The 17,908-nt window shown below is 45.8% G+C and overlaps 1 protein-coding gene across 2 annotated transcripts in view; it reads left to right on the top strand.

Annotated features, from left to right (window-relative positions):
* The first annotated feature begins 5,456 nt into the window (after nucleotides 1–5,456).
* Msrb3 (methionine sulfoxide reductase B3) overlaps nucleotides 5,457–17,908 on the top strand; it is a 116,777-nt gene continuing 104,325 nt past the window's right edge. For both annotated transcript variants that reach the window (XM_057758217.1, XM_057758218.1), the window contains exon 1: nucleotides 5,457–5,628. In XM_057758217.1, the coding sequence (XP_057614200.1) occupies nucleotides 5,466–5,628 (163 nt within the window). In that variant the 5' untranslated portion in view covers nucleotides 5,457–5,465. The remainder of the gene's footprint in view (nucleotides 5,629–17,908) is intronic.

Genomic DNA, 17,908 nt, shown 5'->3' on the forward strand with positions numbered 1-17,908 from the left:
CATGCCCGTCCAGTTGTCTCTCTAGTTAGGAATCCCCTGGATTCTGTGGGAGTTTGTTCCTCTCCAGGGCATATGGTGGCCAGGGACCAGAAGCCATGGCCTTGGCATTCATTTTGAAGATTTGAAACAGCAATGTAAAGGTGTACCATAGTGTTCAGTACTGGACTCTGTCCGTCGTATTGAGCACAGTTCGCAGGCCTGTTCCCACTGCTGTGCGATATTATTTTAAGGGCAAAGATGTCTCACAGTTGTTTATGCTGCAGAACATTTAACTGTGCAAAGGTGTATTACTTTGGTTTGTGCTGCATTTGTTTAATTATGTAAAGATGTGTTGCTTTTGTTTCACCTCGCCTTCCTAAGGCACCTGAGTGGTCTACTGAACGGGCAATAGCTAGGCAGAAAGAGGATCGGCAGGACTAGCAGGCAGAGTAGGGAAAGGAGAGAGGAGAGAATGGGGGAGACATCAGGGGCCACAGCCAGGCAGCTGTCAGCCAGCCAGATACAGAGATAAGAAAAGGGAATACACCGAGGCAAAAGGTAGATAAAGAGAAACAGGTTAATTTGAGTTGAAAGAGCTAGCCAGAAAACGTATCTAGGCTAGGCCGAGCATTCAAAACTAATAAGTCTCTGTGTCATGATTTGGGAGTTGGTTGGTGGCCCCAAAGAAAGACCTGCTACAGTGCCCTGAGGGAGGAGGAGCGTTTCCATTGGTACAAACCCTGTTTCTCACCAGGAGTGAGAGCCAGTGCATTCTCTGCTCTGAGACAGAGCCGCAGAATCCGGGAAGCTTGGGAAATCGGCCCTGGGGTGGTACAGGTGGTATAACCTCCCCCAAAGGATTGTCTTCCTCTCCTGCCAATCACTAACTGGTTTAAAACATTTGGTAAAAGGTTGTTGCATTTAAGTGCTGATTTGGGTTTCTTGCTCGGGCTGGGGGCTTCTGGACAGTAGCAAGTCCTACTGTGTCCATTTTTTACTTGCAGGACAAGTTGGCATACATCCAATTCCTTTGGGCATGTGGGGAGGGTGGCATCTCAAAGCTTTGCGAGTGGCTGGGAGAGTATTAGGGAGGCTGAGAATGGCGCCTTAGCGAGGCCATAGCTTGGGCTATTGTCGGGCTCACACTCCATTTGAAAATGAAAAGGGATTGTCTCTAGCACAACCCCATAAAAAGATCACCCTGCAACTCTGGCTCTGGCGGTTCTTGTGTTTTGCTTGTTTGTTTTGTTTATTTGTTTGTTTGGTTTTGACTTTTTTTTTTTATCATTTTTGTTTTCTTTCTTTTTAAACTTGTATGTTTGTTTGGAAAAGGGTTCATTCTGTCCTGCCCAGGCTGACCTTGAACTTGTAGCCTGGCCTCTGCGTCAGTCTCCAAAGTGCTAGGGTTACAATCTGCTCCACTATGCTCAGCCACTTGCCATTCGTTTCTTCAGCACAGCTCCTGACACATGGCGAGGGGCTGGGAAGGTAGGTGAAGAGACAAGGAGCTGCAATTGTACAAATTATTCTTGTGCTCTGAACACGTGAGGCGTTAGAGCTGAGCATGCGATAGCCAGCCACGGCTGGATCTATTGCCCAAGAGTTGATTGAGCATGTCTATCTTCTCTACACTTTGACCTCAGACAGGTTAGTAGATCAGTTACAGCACACGAGTGGTGAACTAATACGACTGGCCCGGTCCTGTCTCCTCCCTCTCCCTCCCCCCCCCCCCCCCCCCCCCCCCCCCCCGCACGCCCAGTGTGATGTAAATGTCTACCAGCCTGCCACTGGAGCAGGGGAGAGATGGCATGGGAAACAGGGGAAGTCACTACTCTTTTCTTAAAATCAAACAATGCTTAAAATAATAGGTAAGAGTATTGTTACTTACCACTTTTGGGTATATACCCAAAGAATGCTCAATCGAGCCACAGGGACATGTGCTCAACTATGTTCATAGCAGCTTTGTTTGTCATAGCCAGAACCTGGAAACAACCTAAATACCCCTTGACCTAAGAATGGATAAGGAAAATGTGGTACATTTACACAATGGAGTACTACACAGCAGAAAAAAATAACGACAGCTTGATTTTTTTTTTTTTTTTATTTTCGAGACAGGGTTTCTCCGTAGCTTTTTGGTTCCTGTCCTGGAACTAGCTCTTGTAGACCAGGCTGGCCTCGAACTCACATAGATCCGCCTGCCTCTGCCTCCCGAGTGCCAGGATTAAAGGTGTGCGCCACCACCTCCCGGCTGACAGCTTGAATTTTGCAGGAAAATGGATGGAGCTAGAAAACATTATTTTGAGTGAGGTAACCCAGACACTGAAAGACAATTATTACATGTAGTCACTCATAGGTGGTTTTTAAACATAAAGCAAAGAAAACCAGCCTACAAACCACAATCCCAGAGAACTTAGACAACAACGAGGACCCTAAGAGAGACTTACATAGATCTAATCTACGTGGGAAATAGAAAAAGACAAGATCTCCTGAGTAAACTGGGAGCATGGGGACCTTGGGGGAGGTTTGAAGGGGGAAAAGGCAGGGAGGGGAGCAGAGAGAAATGTAGAGCTCAATAAAAATCAATTAAAAAAAAGATTATTGGGGGCTGGAGAGATGGCTCAGTGGTTAAGAACATTGCCTGCTCTTCCAAAGGTCCAGAGTTCAATTCCCAGCAACCACATGGTGGCTCACAACCATCTGTAATGAGGTCTGATGCCCTCTTCTGGCCTGTAAGCATACAACCAGACAGAATACTGTATACATAATAAATAAATAAAAATAAATAAAAAAGGATTATTGTTACTAAGTTTAGGGTGAAAGGCCAGTGGTGGTTTGAAAAAAAAAACAGCTTCCAAAGGGAGTGGCACTATTAGGAGGTGTGGCCTTGTTGGAGGAAGTGTGTCACTGTGGAGGTGGGCTTTGAGATCTCATATGTTCAAGCCACGCCCATCTAGACAGACCACGTCCTGTTGCTTATAAGCCGATTTGTAGGTCTCTCTCCTCTGCACCACGTCGCACCATGAAGTTAATGGACTGGACCTCTTAAAATGTAAGCCACCCCGACGAAATGTTTCTCCTTTACGAGAGTTGCCGTGGTCACAGTGTCTCTTGGCGGCAATGGAAACCCTAATTCAGGGCATTTAGAAACATTGTGTAGATACGTGGTTACATCCTGGACCTCACCGCATAGTGGTCTGTAGGTGCTATCTGTAGGTAGCACCGCTCTTCTTCCCTGAGCCGTCAAAAGTATGGACCACATCCATGAGGCCTAGAGCGCCAGTTAAGTCCGTGTTCGAATTTCTATGTGAGTCTTTTCCTCCGGATCTGAGACAACCTGAGTGCCTGCTGGATACTTAAAAACACAAGAACCTAAGGGAAACACTCTTTGAAGTTACCTCTTTTCTTCTTCTTTTTAATGTCAAGAAAACAGACCATAATTACATGGTAAAAAGGTGTATAGATCTGTCCATCGGGGCTTGAATTCCAACACTACTTCACCCGCTTGTGGACTGAGTTCTATGCCTGTGCCTCAGTCTATATAACTGCGAAACAGACAGAAATACTGAGTGTACAGGATTGGCAGGATTCAAAGGAGGCATCAGATGTGAGATGTCTAGCTCAGTATCTGCCGTTTACTATACACCTATTAACTTGAGTCTTTTCTTTTTCCTCCTTAACATACTTAATTCAGGCATTTAAAGTAACATTTGGCAGGTGAAGTCGGCAAAGTGATCGTTAACTCCCCACCCCAGCGGACACAAACCGCTCTGTAACGGCGTCGCTGTGTTACGGCTTTGCATCTGACCGTCATTCACAGAAATAGTCTAAGCATAGACACAATTGCCACCGTCCTCTGACAATGCTTCCTCCTGTAAGCAGAGCGTCCCTGTCTTCAGTTTATAAATGGCTGCTCTCTCTGTAGTTTATGGAGGAAAGACTGCTGGGGAAATGGGAGAAAAACAAATGCTTATATAATACAAGCTTCAACAGGGAGAAAGAAGAGAGAGAGAGAGAGAGAGAGAGAGAGAGAGAGAGAGAGAGAGAGTTTCCCACTCTTTTCCAGCTGTCCATGTTCCGGGTACATAGCTGAATAGTAATATCAAATAAATAAATAATAGCAATATTAAAGGGTCCTTCGAAGGCTGCGCTTGCTCTATCACAGCGTAGTCACTCTGAGTTTCCTTAGCCATTTGTCCTTAGATCCGCTGCCATTGCTAGTACATGAACTGACATCTGCCCATTTGTAGGGGACATAATATTTTTTAATGCCAGATGTTTTAGGGGCGGCCAATTGCAGATGCACTGGGTTTTGGCTTATGAGCCTTCATACTTTGCCAGAATCGAATTTGTTTGGAAATGGGGTTTACTAACTTTCAAATAAAGCATTTTCAAACACAGTGTGATGTACAAATTATCTCCCTTTAGTTCATGTTAAAATAATCCACTCTCTAAATCTGTTTGACATTTACCCCTTAAGTGTTTTGCCTCAATTAATCACACTTTTTCAAGCATCTTAATATATTGAGAAATAATTGTATAACATCCCACATTTTCAGACCCTGTCAAAAATTTGTTTGGCGGAAATATATATTATAGTAATTAAGACATAATTACATTGTCTTGAGAGGTCAAGGATCATTTGGATCTGATTAATTGTAGAGTTACCGCCAAAGAGAAGTCAGGTAGTCACGTGCTTGGCCTGTAATGAAACATCTGGGACACTTTGGTCATCAGAGGTTAGCTCCTTTTGAATACATTTCCGCGTTACACTTTGGACAGTCTACAATAAATACAATGCGTGTGTGTGTGTGTGTGTGTGTGTGTGTGGCTATGAGTAAAGGTTGGTGTAAGCTAGCATTTAGCTGGTGTGGAAACTTTTCCCGTCAGCCCGCTTTGACTCCATATATGGTGTTCAAAGTTCAGGGGATGCCCTTTTGCTGATCTCACTGCACGCAATGCACACACACACACACACACACACACACACACACACACACACACCACACACAGTGGGATTGGTGAAGACTCTCACCTAGACACAAACACACAGTGACGGGGTGGGGAGGACCCTTTCACCTGGGGACACACACACACACACAACACACACTGGAGTGGTGGGGACCCCCAGGGAAACAGGCGGTGGTTCTCTGTATTATGGGGGTTCAGTACACTTAGGCGCGCTCATGTCACACCTTAACTGGCACCTCTCAATCTTCGGAACAGGCCAGAACTTTGATCCCGAAACGTCATCCCACAGGTTCTCGGCTGTCTAGGGTCTCCGGTGGAGACTCCGAGGGGGCTCTGTCCCGGGTCCCCCGCAGGGCTGGCACTCGGGGCCGTGGAGGCGGCGCAGGAGGCGGGAGTTGGCGACCGCCGCGGTCCGGGCAGCGGGCCCCGTCCGCGGCCGGCGCGCTCCGCGGTCCTCCCTCGCTCGGCTCCTATGCTCATATTTGGACTCGGCCGCCCGTGCCCAGGAATTTCCCGTCATGCCTCCCGCCGCCCCGTCTGTCGCCCGGAGCCGGGAGGGAGGAGGGAGGCGGACAGCGGCGGCTGCTCGTCTGCCCCGGAGTGTGCGGCGGACCCTCCCGCTCCCTCTCGCGCTCTGCCTCGGTCTCTGCCTGGCTACGGCCGCGGCCAGCACACTGCCCGGTGAGTCTGCCAACCCCGCCTGTCCCATCCGGCCCTCCGACCCCTCCGAAGTCAGGCTTGGGACCTGAACTCCCCTTCCCCCCCCATCCCGGGAGCGCCCTCGCCGCCTCCCAGCCTCCAGCGTCATCCCCCGGCCGCAGAGCCCGGGTGGCTTCCCAGGGACGCGTCCAACCGGGGGACAGCGCGGAACGAGGTCAGGCGGGAGCCACGAGCCCAGCCGGCCGCCGCGCTGACACCTTACCCCACCGCGAACCTGAGCCGCGGGAGCCACTGTCCCCGAGCGGGCCCCGCCCGGGGTGACTCCTCCGGGTGACCGGGGGCGTGGGCTGCAGCACTCCGGGCGGGTGCGCTCCGCTTCGCTCCGCTGGGGCCTCCGCTGTCAGCGGCAGCCGGGATAACGGGCCGGGGCGTGGGAACGTGGGAGAGGCCACCAGGCCCGCGATAACCCCCCCACCACCACATCCTGTCCTCATCCCGGGGAGAGGGGTGCGCCGGGCGGGGCTGGCATCTCTTAGGCCCAAATCCAGCAGAACCCCAGAGGAGCAGGTAACAGTTTTGTTTTGTTTTCAAGTGGAAACAAGCATGTGAATCTCTTTTTTTTTATAAAACAAAACTTTTCCATTGGGCTATTTCAAGTCAAACTATCAGAATAAAAAAGTGCTGTTCCTGCCTTTGTAGGTTATGTGATAAGTGAGGTAATTCTGAAGGCGGAACAATAAGGTTTTAAGAGAATTTTCTTTGAATCATGTGGAAAGTACTGGGAAGTTTTTATTTTATTTTATTTTTTTTTTCTCCCTTGAGTGTCAAAAAAACCCAATTATTTGAAGCGTGAGGGAAGATTTTGAGGGAAATATGGAGCTGCAGGGGCTCTTGAATTTGGACAGGGTCAACTAGTCACGGCTTGGTTCTTTTGTCTGGCACGACAAAACATTTTAATTATTGAGAACTGGGATAACTTGGGAGATATTAATTGGTTGCTGTTTTGATATCGGTGGTCTGAACCGTCAATGAGATTTGGTTAACTGGGACACACGTTGGCTGGCAGTTGACTGCACCCTGTGCAGCGTGAGAGACAAAGGTTTTTAAAGAGTAGTTTTATGTATAAAATTTTACACATAAACTATTTGCAGGGTTAGCACGCCTTTAATTGCAGCACTCAGGAGGCAGAGCTGGGTGGATCTTTGTGAGTTCAAGGCCAGAGCAAGTGACCAAAGCTACACAGAGAAACCCTGTCCCCCCAAAACCAAAACCAAACCAAACAAACCCAAAGTTGTTTCCAGAACTGACTACAGACAGTTAAAAGGTTAGGGATGACAGCAGTTTTATGTTCATTCCTGAATGACTCTTCAGAAAGGACCTTTTCATAGGCTCATGATCCGGGAGCCACTTTCATACTCCCAAGTCCTTCTCGGGAGTCAGCAGATTCTGACTCCTCAATTTATCCGTGGATTTCTAAAACCTGGCCTGTATGGTAAGGGACAGACTGTGCTGAAGGGACCATATGAGTGATTATTTCTGTATGTCTGATATGTTGATTTGCTTATTGCCTGTGGTCAAGCAGACTTTGAAGACCAAAATCAACTGTACTGTGGCCTTTTGCCAGCTTTTGGAACACTGAGTTTATAGTTGGACTGTTAAACATAGTTTTAAAATTTTGTACCTACCTGATATACCAATCAAATTTTTGATGCTTTTAATAGTTCCCTATGTGGATTATATTTTTTATATTAAATACAGTAGCTCTTTGCCATTTGAATTTTTGTCATGGTGCCTAACTGCCTGTCTGCCACGATTACCGCATACAGTGTCGTTTAGGTTTTGAATCGAAGTCCTGTTTTCAACTTTTTTGTGTACTTGTTCCAATGCTTTAATCAGAAGTCCTTGCACTTTTACAAGAGTAGTGAGAATGTCTAATGCCCAGCATGCTGGGACACCTTCTCGGGGCTGGGGCAGGCAGATTTTTGTGATTTTGAGCTCAGCCTGGTTTGGATTGCAAGTTCTAGGCCAGTCATGGCTACATAGTCAGACTGTCAAAAAAAAAAAAAAAAAAGTCTAAAAACTACCCCAAAATAGAATCCATCAGTTTTTCCGATGTATTTTTCACGTAACAAGCAAACATAGGTTTTAAAGCATCAGAAAACAAAGTTGGTAAATAATGCCTTTGAGCTCCGTCATAACTAGTCAGAGTCCTTTGATTTTTATTCTCATATATATGAGCATATATTTATATATATTATATTTTGTATATATTTTATAAATATGTATTTTTTGACATTGCAGTTGCAGATTTGGTTGTTGATTTCAGTTCCAAAGTTTAGCTGCCTTTTCTGGAAACGCCTTCTAACTACAGGATTCCGAGTTACTCTTTGTGTTTGCATAACCCTGCAGAGCCACCCACTTCATTCCTTCAAACATCTGCCAGTGAGTCTGTGGCTTGCTCCACATGTCAAACTGGTCTACAGGTAGTCAGGTCCGAGGGGCGTGGCTTCAGCTTTGGGGTCCCATCTGCCCTCAGGATTGGCTTGATAGACGGCACAGACCTGACCAGAGCCCCTTCCTTTAAAACCAGGAAGTGCTGCCTTTGTCTCTGGCAAATGGCTGCCTACTCTCTGCAGGTAAACCGAAGCCTCTGGCCCAATCTGATAACTCTGTTTTTGGTATTTGGGTCAGAGGCAACACCAGAGTACACTCAATACTTCCTGGCCCTTGGAACGCCTGTTGCTAGTTACCTGGGGAATCTTCCAAATGAAATCCCCTAGACTGAGGCATTGCGTTATAACCCTGCCTCTCAGAAGACTTGGTCCCATCCCCTAGTCTGTCGTGGTCACCGTGCCTTTGGATAGGGGTATGATGACGGCAGCCTTTTCATCTTTAGTAGAATTTCTGAACGCTGTCCCGGGGTCTCATAACTTTGCCTTGAACGCCCTTTATTTTCTCTCTGGGTCATAATTCATTCTCCTTGTATAACGTTTACTGTGGTCCTTGTAGAACGTCCACTGTGGTCCTTGTAGAACGTCCACTGTGGTCCTTGTAGAACGTCCTCTGTGGTCCTTGTAGAACGTCCTCTGTGGTCCTTGTAGAACGTCCTCTGTGGTCCTTGTAGAACGTCCACTGTGGTCCTTGTAGAACGTCCTCTGTGGTCCTTGTAGAACGTCCACTGTGGTCCTTGTAGAACGTCCTCTGTGGTCCTTGTAGAACGTCCACTGTGGTCCTTGTAGAACGTCCTCTGTGGTCCTTGTAGAACGTCCTCTGTGGTCCTTGTAGAACGTCCACTGTGGTCCTTGCTCCCTGTGCGTGTATTCAGTTGCTCAACTTTCTGGAATTTTTTCGGAAGCCTTTAAGAGAATGTAGAAAAAGGAGAGCAGGGATGAGTCAGTTGACTGTGGACGATCTTGATTACTACTTGTTTCAAGTGACAGAAATAAACCTGGAGTAGTTTTAGTCAAAAGGAAGGAAGGGGGAAAGGAATGTACTGGAAGACCATTGGAAGCCAAGTGCAGACGACCTTATTAGGGCCTACGATTATGAACGGTAACTAAAGCCTGGCACTCTCCCTGCCCCTGCCTTCATTGCTACACTCTTCTCTGGCTGTCTTTGCTTTTGTTCTTGTGTCTGCTCTTTGCTGTTCACACTTACATGTTGTGTGATGTTTTACTCTTCTGACTTTTTGAGGGGCCCAACACCCAGGTCCCAAACAAACCACACACAGAGGCTCATTCTTAGTTATGAATTCATGGCCTTAGCTTGGCTTGTTTCTAGCCAGCTTTTCTTAAATTTTCCCTTCTATTAAATTTGCCCCTGGGCTTTTGTCTTTCTCATCTGTAAATCTTACTTTCACTCTTACTCGGTGGCTGACAGGGTAGCTGGCCCCTGACATCCTCCTCTCCTTGGTCTCTCTTATTCCCTTTTCCTCCTTTCTCCTCCTCTCTGCTTGCTGGCCCCGCCTATCCTTGCTCCTGCCTTGCTACGAGCCGTTCAGGTCTTTATTAATTAGACCATCAGGTGTTTTAGAGAGGCAAGGAATCACAGCTTCACAGAGTTAAACAAATGCAGCACAGACAAAAGCAACACGGCTTAAAATAATGTTCCCCGGCGGCTACGTGCTGCTTCTCAGCAGCTCTTGTTCTGTTTCTGTGTCCGTTCCCCACAGACAGAAAGCTAATTAAATTTGCTCAATCTTAGTTCCTGAGGAGAAGATCCTGGTAATACAGTTTGGGTCACATAGTTGGTCTAGATTTCTCCCACAGACTTTTTAAATTATAGTGTTATGTAGAGAGTTTGAGTTGGCCTTTTCATGTGATGTATATATTTTAGACAGGGTTTCTCTGTGTAGCCCTGGTTGTCCTGGACCTTGCTCTGTAGACCAGGCTGGCCTTGGACTCACTGAGATCCGCCTGCCTCTGCCTCCCAAGTGCTGGGGTTAAAGGCTTGCACTACCACCGTCAGCCCAGGGTAATTAGTCTTTACATTGCCGGGCATTTCCTCTTGACTGCAGTGTGCAGAGTGGACGACATCCTAGTGGGCACTAGACCTCATGCAGTTCCTCCTGCAGGAATGCCGAGGAGGAACCCTGCGGGGAGTCACTGAGTGCACGTCACACTCAGGAACTAGGAGCTTGGCCTGTGACAGAATGGTGGTAACCGTGTGTGATAGCCATCATTCTGTTCCTTCTGTAGGCCACCATTGCCACTTTTCAGGAATCCACCAACTAAAATGTTGAGTCCAAGTGGCTCTTTATGTAAATTCATTAGGAGTCTGTAAATGGTAGAGACATTCGAAATAGACATAATTTAGGGAGCTTGAGTTCAAGAGGTTTGGCTTGCTGCCCCACCTTTCCTTTTCATAGTGGTTGACGTGGTTATTTATGGCCTCTTGTCAAATCCTATTTTGTGAATCCTTCTGCATCTAATTGAATCTTCCGCTAGCGTCTATAAAAGCGTGTGCCACCTAAGACTGTATGTATTCACTGTGTGGCTGGCTGGTGGGCTGCCTTTAATTCTGAGAAGGCTCTTAGCGCTCTGGCATGCATAGTCTCAGCTTTGCTGATTCTGAAACCCCCACACCCACCGCCACCTTCCTCCTTGATATTGGAACACAGGTGCACTATTCTTTCTTAGTCTTTTTGCTTATTAGGTTTTGTAAGCTTTTCCATGAACACTCTTGTGTGGACATTGAAGAATATGTGAAGGATATGCAGTTTCCCCATCAGCTAAAGTGATGCAGGTGGGGAGGTTACAGCAAGCTCAGGTGGGAGGGGATCGGCTTTGGTTGAGCGCATGGCATTGTACCGCACAGAATGCATGCAAACAAAATGGAGTAGCTACAAAGAGGAAGAGTGTGAGAATAAAGAGGTGGAGAATTTGTTTTGGCTCAGAGCATGCAAGACACGTCATGCTAGGCCTGGAGATTTGGACTGGCCTAATAAGCCATGAAATTGGAGTGTCTTGATCCCTGAAATGTCACAATTGGAGTTGAAATGCAGGTTGTGTTTCTAACAGTTCACGGGATGAGTCGAATTGGCAGGGAAACGACTGGGTGAATAAGAAGCAACGTGAGAGGTTTTTCAAGAAATGAAGACTTGAACTAGGGCGTGGCAGTGGGGTGGGGGAAGCATTGCTGAGGTGCATTGGGCTGAAACCTTTACCTGGGTATTGAGAAAGAAGGTAGATCAAAGCTGCTGGGAACATGCTAAGCCTTGGTGACCGAGAGAATGTGAACTCAGAACAGGTTTGTAAATGGAACAAAATGAGCATTAGTTTCAGATCCTTTCTGTTTTTTTGGAGCTGATAGGACTTTTCTGTGCAAGTGTGTATTGGAATCGTGTGTGGCTGAGGCTTGGAGGGCAGGAAACAGGGCTGGAAATCAAACATGTGTGAATGAGGAGAGCTGGCAGGGAAGGCAAGAGGAGAACATTGGCTGGCTCGTATGCAAGGAGGGATATGGGACAGCCCCCTAAAGAAGACAGAACTTGATAGGGCTTTAAAAGAGGTCCCCTCGGCCCTGCCTGGCATCCGTCTGTGAGCTGCTTGGCTGACTGAACGTGGTTTTTCTAATTCCTGATATGACACAGAGGAGGCCTAGGTGCCAGATGCTGCGTCTGCAGCGCCATAGGCTGAAAGCGGGCTACTTCCCACCGTCCTCGTAACTCGACTCTAAGTTACTGGGTTAGTTCTGGACACACGCTCTGTCTCACATCCCTCCTAGACCCTCCTTTTATCGTCCCCCAAAGGATGTGCAGGTAGTGGAGACAGAATGGAGTATTCTCAGTTCTCTGCTGACTCTGTCTTAGGGGTACTTTCCGTTGCCATGGTCAGCTTATTTATCTCTAATACTTTCTGACATCCTCTTAGTCTAAAATACATGGTGAAGTTGACAATCACACCACTCCGCTGTGTACAAAACAAAACAAGCTGTAGGACCTGAGCCCTGTTTGTATTACCTGTTGTCGCCTGCATAGCTTCTGTACCCTGGAGTTAGCCACCCTGGCCACTATCCTGGAGAAACATGGCTATCTGGTATGTCTACTCCAAGTATTCAATTGTGGGGTGTTGTAGAAGCTCTAGGACAGTGCACTGATGTTTGAGGCAAAGCTCAGGGAATACCTTTTTTGTTGTGGTGGAGGAATATTAGTTTAAGATTACATTTGTTTAGGCTGAGGGCAATTTGTTTAATGGTGCAAAGATGTGTTGCATTCTTTCATATTGCATTTGTTTAACTCTGTAAAGCTGTGTTACTTTGCCTGTCTAAGACACCTGATTGGTCTAATAAAGAACTAAACAGCCAATAGCAAGGCAGGAGAGAAAAATAGGTGGGGCTGCCAAGCAGAGAATAAATAGGAAGAGAAATCTAGGCTCGAGAGAAAAAAAAAATGAAGGGGAGAAGGAGAAGAGGATGCCAGGAGCCAGCTACCCAGCCACACAGCCAGTCATGGAGTGAGAAGGAAAGATAGCTTAGAATAAAGAAAGGTAAAAAGCCCACATGCAAAACATAATTAAAGAGAAACGGGATAATTTAAGTTAGAAAAGCTGGCTAGAAACAAGCCAAGCAAAGACCAGGCATTCATGAGTAAGAATAAGTCTCTCTGTATTTATTTGGGAGCTGGGTGGCGGGCCTCCAAAAGAGTAAAAAAACCAACAACACATATTTTGTCCAGAATGAAATAGAGGTTCAGAGTCTCAGACTTAAGGTGACAAGAACAGAGAACAGTGAGCACACGAGAGCTGGCAGCTCAGCTCTGTTGACATGGGACACACACACACACACACACACACACACACACACGGTGTTAGATTGAACCCAGGCCCTCCAGAACACAAGATGAGTGCTCTACCACTGAGCTACACTCCCAACCAGGGAGGGTGGGATACATCATGAATTACAGATGGACGTTGCTTACTGCAATATCTAACATGGAATTATTATTAACACTATTATAATAATTAGTATCATTTATGTCACTCAGGGAATAACTTTCAAGTGAGGCTTTATTTAAGTGAATTGTAGAGACTGTTGACACCCAGAGTTGATTGAAGGTGAACCAGAGAGAGAATGGTGGACTGGAATGTGTGTTCTCAGGGTCCAGCTTCCAGACTAGTAGTATATCCTGATTCTGAGTTTTTAAAGACAGTGCTTTGGTCTTCACATGTGGGAAGTGACAGGTTTATGTAGAGAACATAGTAGTAAGAATGATTTATTCTGGAAATCAAAACAGCTCTGAGAGTCCATCTTACACCTGTAAGAATGGCTGGGATCAAAAACACCGATGACAACTTATGCTGGAGGGGTTGTGGGGGAAAGGGAACACTTCTGCATTGCTGGTGGGAATGCAAGCTGGTACAGCCCCTTTGGATGTCAGTGTGGCGATTTCTCAGAAAATTAGGAAACAACCTTCCTCAAGACCCAGTAATACCACTTTTGGGTATATACCCAAAGGATGATCAATTGTACCACAAGGACATGTGCTCAACTATGTTCATAGCAACATTGTTTGTTATAGCCAGAACCCGGAAACAACCTAAATGCCCCTTGACAGAAGAATGGATAAGGAAAATGTACATTTACACAACTGAGTACTACACAGCAGAGAAAATGACATCTTGAAATTTGCAGGCAAATTGATAGATCTAGAAAACATATTGAGTGAGGTAACCCAGACCCAGAAAGGCAATTATCATATGTTCTCACTCATAAGTGGCTTTTAGACATAAAGCAAAGAAAAACCAGCCTACAGTTCATAACCCCAGAGAACCTAGACAACAAAGAGGACCCTAAGAGAGATATACATGGATCTAATGTAGATGAGAAGTAGAGAAAGACAAGATCTCCTGAGTACATTAGGAGCATGGGGACCATGGGAGAGGGTAGAAGGGGAGGGGAGAGGAAAGTAAGGGAGTGGAGAAAAATATATAACTCAATAAAAACAATAAAAAAGAAACAAAAAGAATGATGTCTTCATCTTTAAAGGAAAGACACCGAGAACACACCCATATGCTAACCTCTGCAGTTCTGGCCGTTGACAGAGAGAGCGCACAACAGTAGAGCGCTACTGTAAAGTCCGGAAACTCAGCTTTGAATATAAAGCCTACACGTATGCTCGCAGAGAGCACACGTGAAAGTTACGACTTTCTGGCTTTGCGGGTATTCCCAGGGATGTCCTGGACTCTGCATCCCCTGGGTCATCGTCTCTCAACTTTTGAACCAAAGGAAATTCCTCAAAATCCTTTCACAGGAGCGGCCACCTGTTTTTATTTTATCTTTTATTTTCGGCCAGGAGATGTACTGGCTGAGACTGGGTTATGAAATAATCTTGAGGATGAAGAGACTAAGTCAGTATACTTCAAAAATCTGTGTTTTCAGGCTTCATTCCTAGGTCTGTAATATGATTTTAAGATGGAATTTGCTTGGCACGCTTACAGCACTCACTGATCATAACTGTCTGCTGTTGCTGTACATAATATAATGAGCTCCTAGAGTTTCTTGGATTGGTTATTTTATTTAGTGGCTGAAGTAAAAGTACTTCAGTATATGTGTTGAATTTAAGTCCTTATTGAGAATAAGCCTATGCCACATGGGAATGTAAGATAGTCCTTGTATCAGTCCATCTTATTTTTATGTTTATTCTTCCTTTTTTTTATTGTGCTCTGTGTCACAGAATCTGGGCTTGGTTGGAGTTAGGGAGATTAGCAGTGTGCTAATAAGGAAGAGTGGGGTCCTGTCTCCTGGGACCTAGTCCCGATTAGACAGGAGGGCGGGTGAGAAGCCATGAGTGGGCTTGGACTTCTAGTTCACAGTCATTGAAAGAGGAAAGTTCATTGTCATCTTTGCTGCTGATTTTTCAAAAACTTTATTAGGTTTCCAGTTTTTTATCTTACTTTATGTGTGTGGATATTTTGCCTACACCATGTTTGTGCCGTACCTGTGGAGGCCAGAAGAGGGCGATGGATTCCCTGGAACTGGAGTCACAGATGGTTGTGAGCTGTCCATGTAGGTGCTGGGAATTGAACCTGGGTCCTCTGGAAGAACAGCCAGTGCTCTTAACTGCTGAGCCATCTCTCCAGCCTCTGATTTCATGATGTGAATGTGTCAGACTGCCTCAGTGGGCCAGGAAGAGAGTGGGCTGAAGGCAGAAGATGCTCACCTGTAAGAGGAACAATTTGAAACACTGCAGGTTCTTTTTATCACTCAGTAGTGTTGAGGGGGTCATGCCGTGGCCTGAGAGGACCAGTGGATGGCGGTTGGGAGACTGTCCTCCCAGCCTGTTTTCCTTAAGCTGGTTTACCTTCCTATGCTCCTGTTTCCATACCTGCAGAATGAATGAGCTTAGCTGCTACTCTGTGATATCTCTTGTGTGCATCTCTAGTCTGTGGGTTGTATGGGGTCTTCCAGGAGCTTCCATAACTTTTACTGGAAATAGCATGGGTAATAAATTGCACAGAATTATGTTTCTCTTGTTATGCTCGAAGCTTCACCCTGCTGCTGAACTGCCTGCAATGTCCTCTAAGATCTCATGTTTGAGCTTGGTTTCCAGCAGTGCCCAGGAATTTGATCTGCAGCTAATGTCACACAACCTTTTAAAAGATTTAGTGTCTATTTAGAAGATAGATTACAGGCATATTAGAAGTGTCATACGAATGCCCTGTCTGAAGTAATAGCATTAGGCATTAGAAACGATGCCTGTTTTTTCAAAGGAGAAAGCCCCCCTCCCCCCCCCCTTCTTTTTGCTTTTTGAGACAGGGTTTCTCTGTAGCTTTGGAGCCTGTCCTGGAACTTGCTCTGTAGAGCGGGCTGGCCTCAGACTCACAGGGATCTGCCTGCCTCTGAGTCTCGAGTGCTGGGATTAAAGATGTGTGCCACCATCAGCAGGCCAAGAAAGCCTTCTTTTAACAGTGTAGATAACCAGCAGAATTTCCCTCTGGTCATCCTAAAAGTAGACTGAATGTTAAAAGTGGTTAAAGGAAAGAAAACAAAAGAAAGAGCAGTCAACGCTTTGCTTCCATGACCCGTGAGCACTGTGAAGAGCCTCTCCTCTCCGGTGCATTAGTAAGCTGTGCTCTCTTGTTACTTGGAAATACTTCATACATACAAGAAGAGTATGCAAATGAGGTATCTATATAAGGCAAACAGAATCTTCTTTTAAAAATCTGAGTGCCCCCGTACAGCCTCACAATGGAATGTCAAAGCTGTCTGTGTGACGTCGCCAGTCACATCTTCCTCTGCCTGAACTTTTGTGATTTTTGTTTCTCCCCAGGAAGAGTGTAAACTCACGCTGTTTTTGTTCCTCCACCACTGAGGTAGCTTCAATTACACTGTTCAGTTCTGCACATTCTGGTACTTTATATCCAGATACTGTTGTCTGCTGGGTAGAATGTGTGTCTGACTTTTTCTTCTGAAACATTTTTTGTGTTTTTATATTGCTATGTACCATACATTAAAAAAAAAGACCAGCATTTTTAAAATGTTTTACATTCATTTCTGTGGGTGTGTGCTGGTGTGTGCCTGTGTTTGTATGTATGCCTCCCTACCTCCCCCCACCGTGTGCTCATGTGTGCACGCACTCACACACACACACGCACGCACGCATGCACACACACCATGGTACACATGTGAAGGCCAGAAGACGACTTGAGAGAGTTAATTCTCTCTTTCCCCCGTGCACTTCAGGGATCAAACTCTGATCTTAAGACTTGGTGGCAAGCACCCTCCACCTGATTTGCCATCTTGTCAGCCCCAAATACACCTATCCTCTTTTTTAAAAAGGGGATTTGTATGATCTTACATGAATTAGTTAATACCTTGGGAGTTTTCAGGCAGCTTACATCTGTCAAGTGATACTTGCTTCATCCATCAGACATGTATATAATTGGATTTTTTTAGTGTTCTTTTTTTGGGGGGTGTGGTTTAAGACAGGGTTTCTCTGTAGCTTTGGAGCCCATTCTGGAACTAGCTCTTGTAGACCAGGCTGGCCTCGAATTTGCAGAGATCCGCCTGCCTCTGCCTTCCGAGTGCTGGGATTAAAGGCCTGCGCCACCACCGCCCGGCTGGTGTTCTTTTTTATTGTTCTTATTGAGCTATGCATGCATTTCCCCCACTCCTCTCTTTCCTCCCCTTTTCCCTTCTGCCCTCCTCCTCCTGCTCACAGTTTGCTCAGGACATCTTAGGCATATATAGTTGTTAACTCCTTCCAGCATGAAATAACCAAAGGGGAAAATAAAGCTCTGGGTTGGGGCAGAAACAACCGGTTTTATGCTAACCTCAGGTTACAGAAGTGGAAATCTTGGCATAAGGAGTGAAAGCCCTAACAAAACTTAGTATTTTAAAAAGTAAATTTAAAGATAAAATTAGAAATAAAAAAAATTGGAACTGTTTTCTTATGATTTTTAAGAAATAACCTCACATTTTTTCTAGCTCTGAGAAATTTTCCTAATATCTTTCATTTAAACACACTCAGATTTCTTCCACAAAACACGGTCCATTTATCCCAGCATCCTCTGTGATTTAACTTTTTTTGGCTGGGGGGAGGGAGCATTAAAATGTTTTTTCCTTTTATTGTTTGAGAATTTCGTGTGTGTAACAGATTGTCCTCCCCCTCTACCACTCTCTCTCCCCAGTCTTATGTGCTCTGTTTTAAACTCCCTAAGTTCACTTGGTGCTCAGGTAGCCTCTCCAGGACTGTGTCCCTGAAGAAAAGGGACTCACTCTTTCTTGGTGGTCCTCAGTTTTCAATGACTCCTCAGGTAGGGGTAGGACATTGCGACTCCTTTCCCTGTCCAACATCAGAGTT

This window comes from Chionomys nivalis, chromosome 25 (genome assembly GCF_950005125.1).
Source record: "Chionomys nivalis chromosome 25, mChiNiv1.1, whole genome shotgun sequence".
Classification (NCBI taxonomy): domain Eukaryota; kingdom Metazoa; phylum Chordata; class Mammalia; order Rodentia; family Cricetidae; genus Chionomys; species Chionomys nivalis.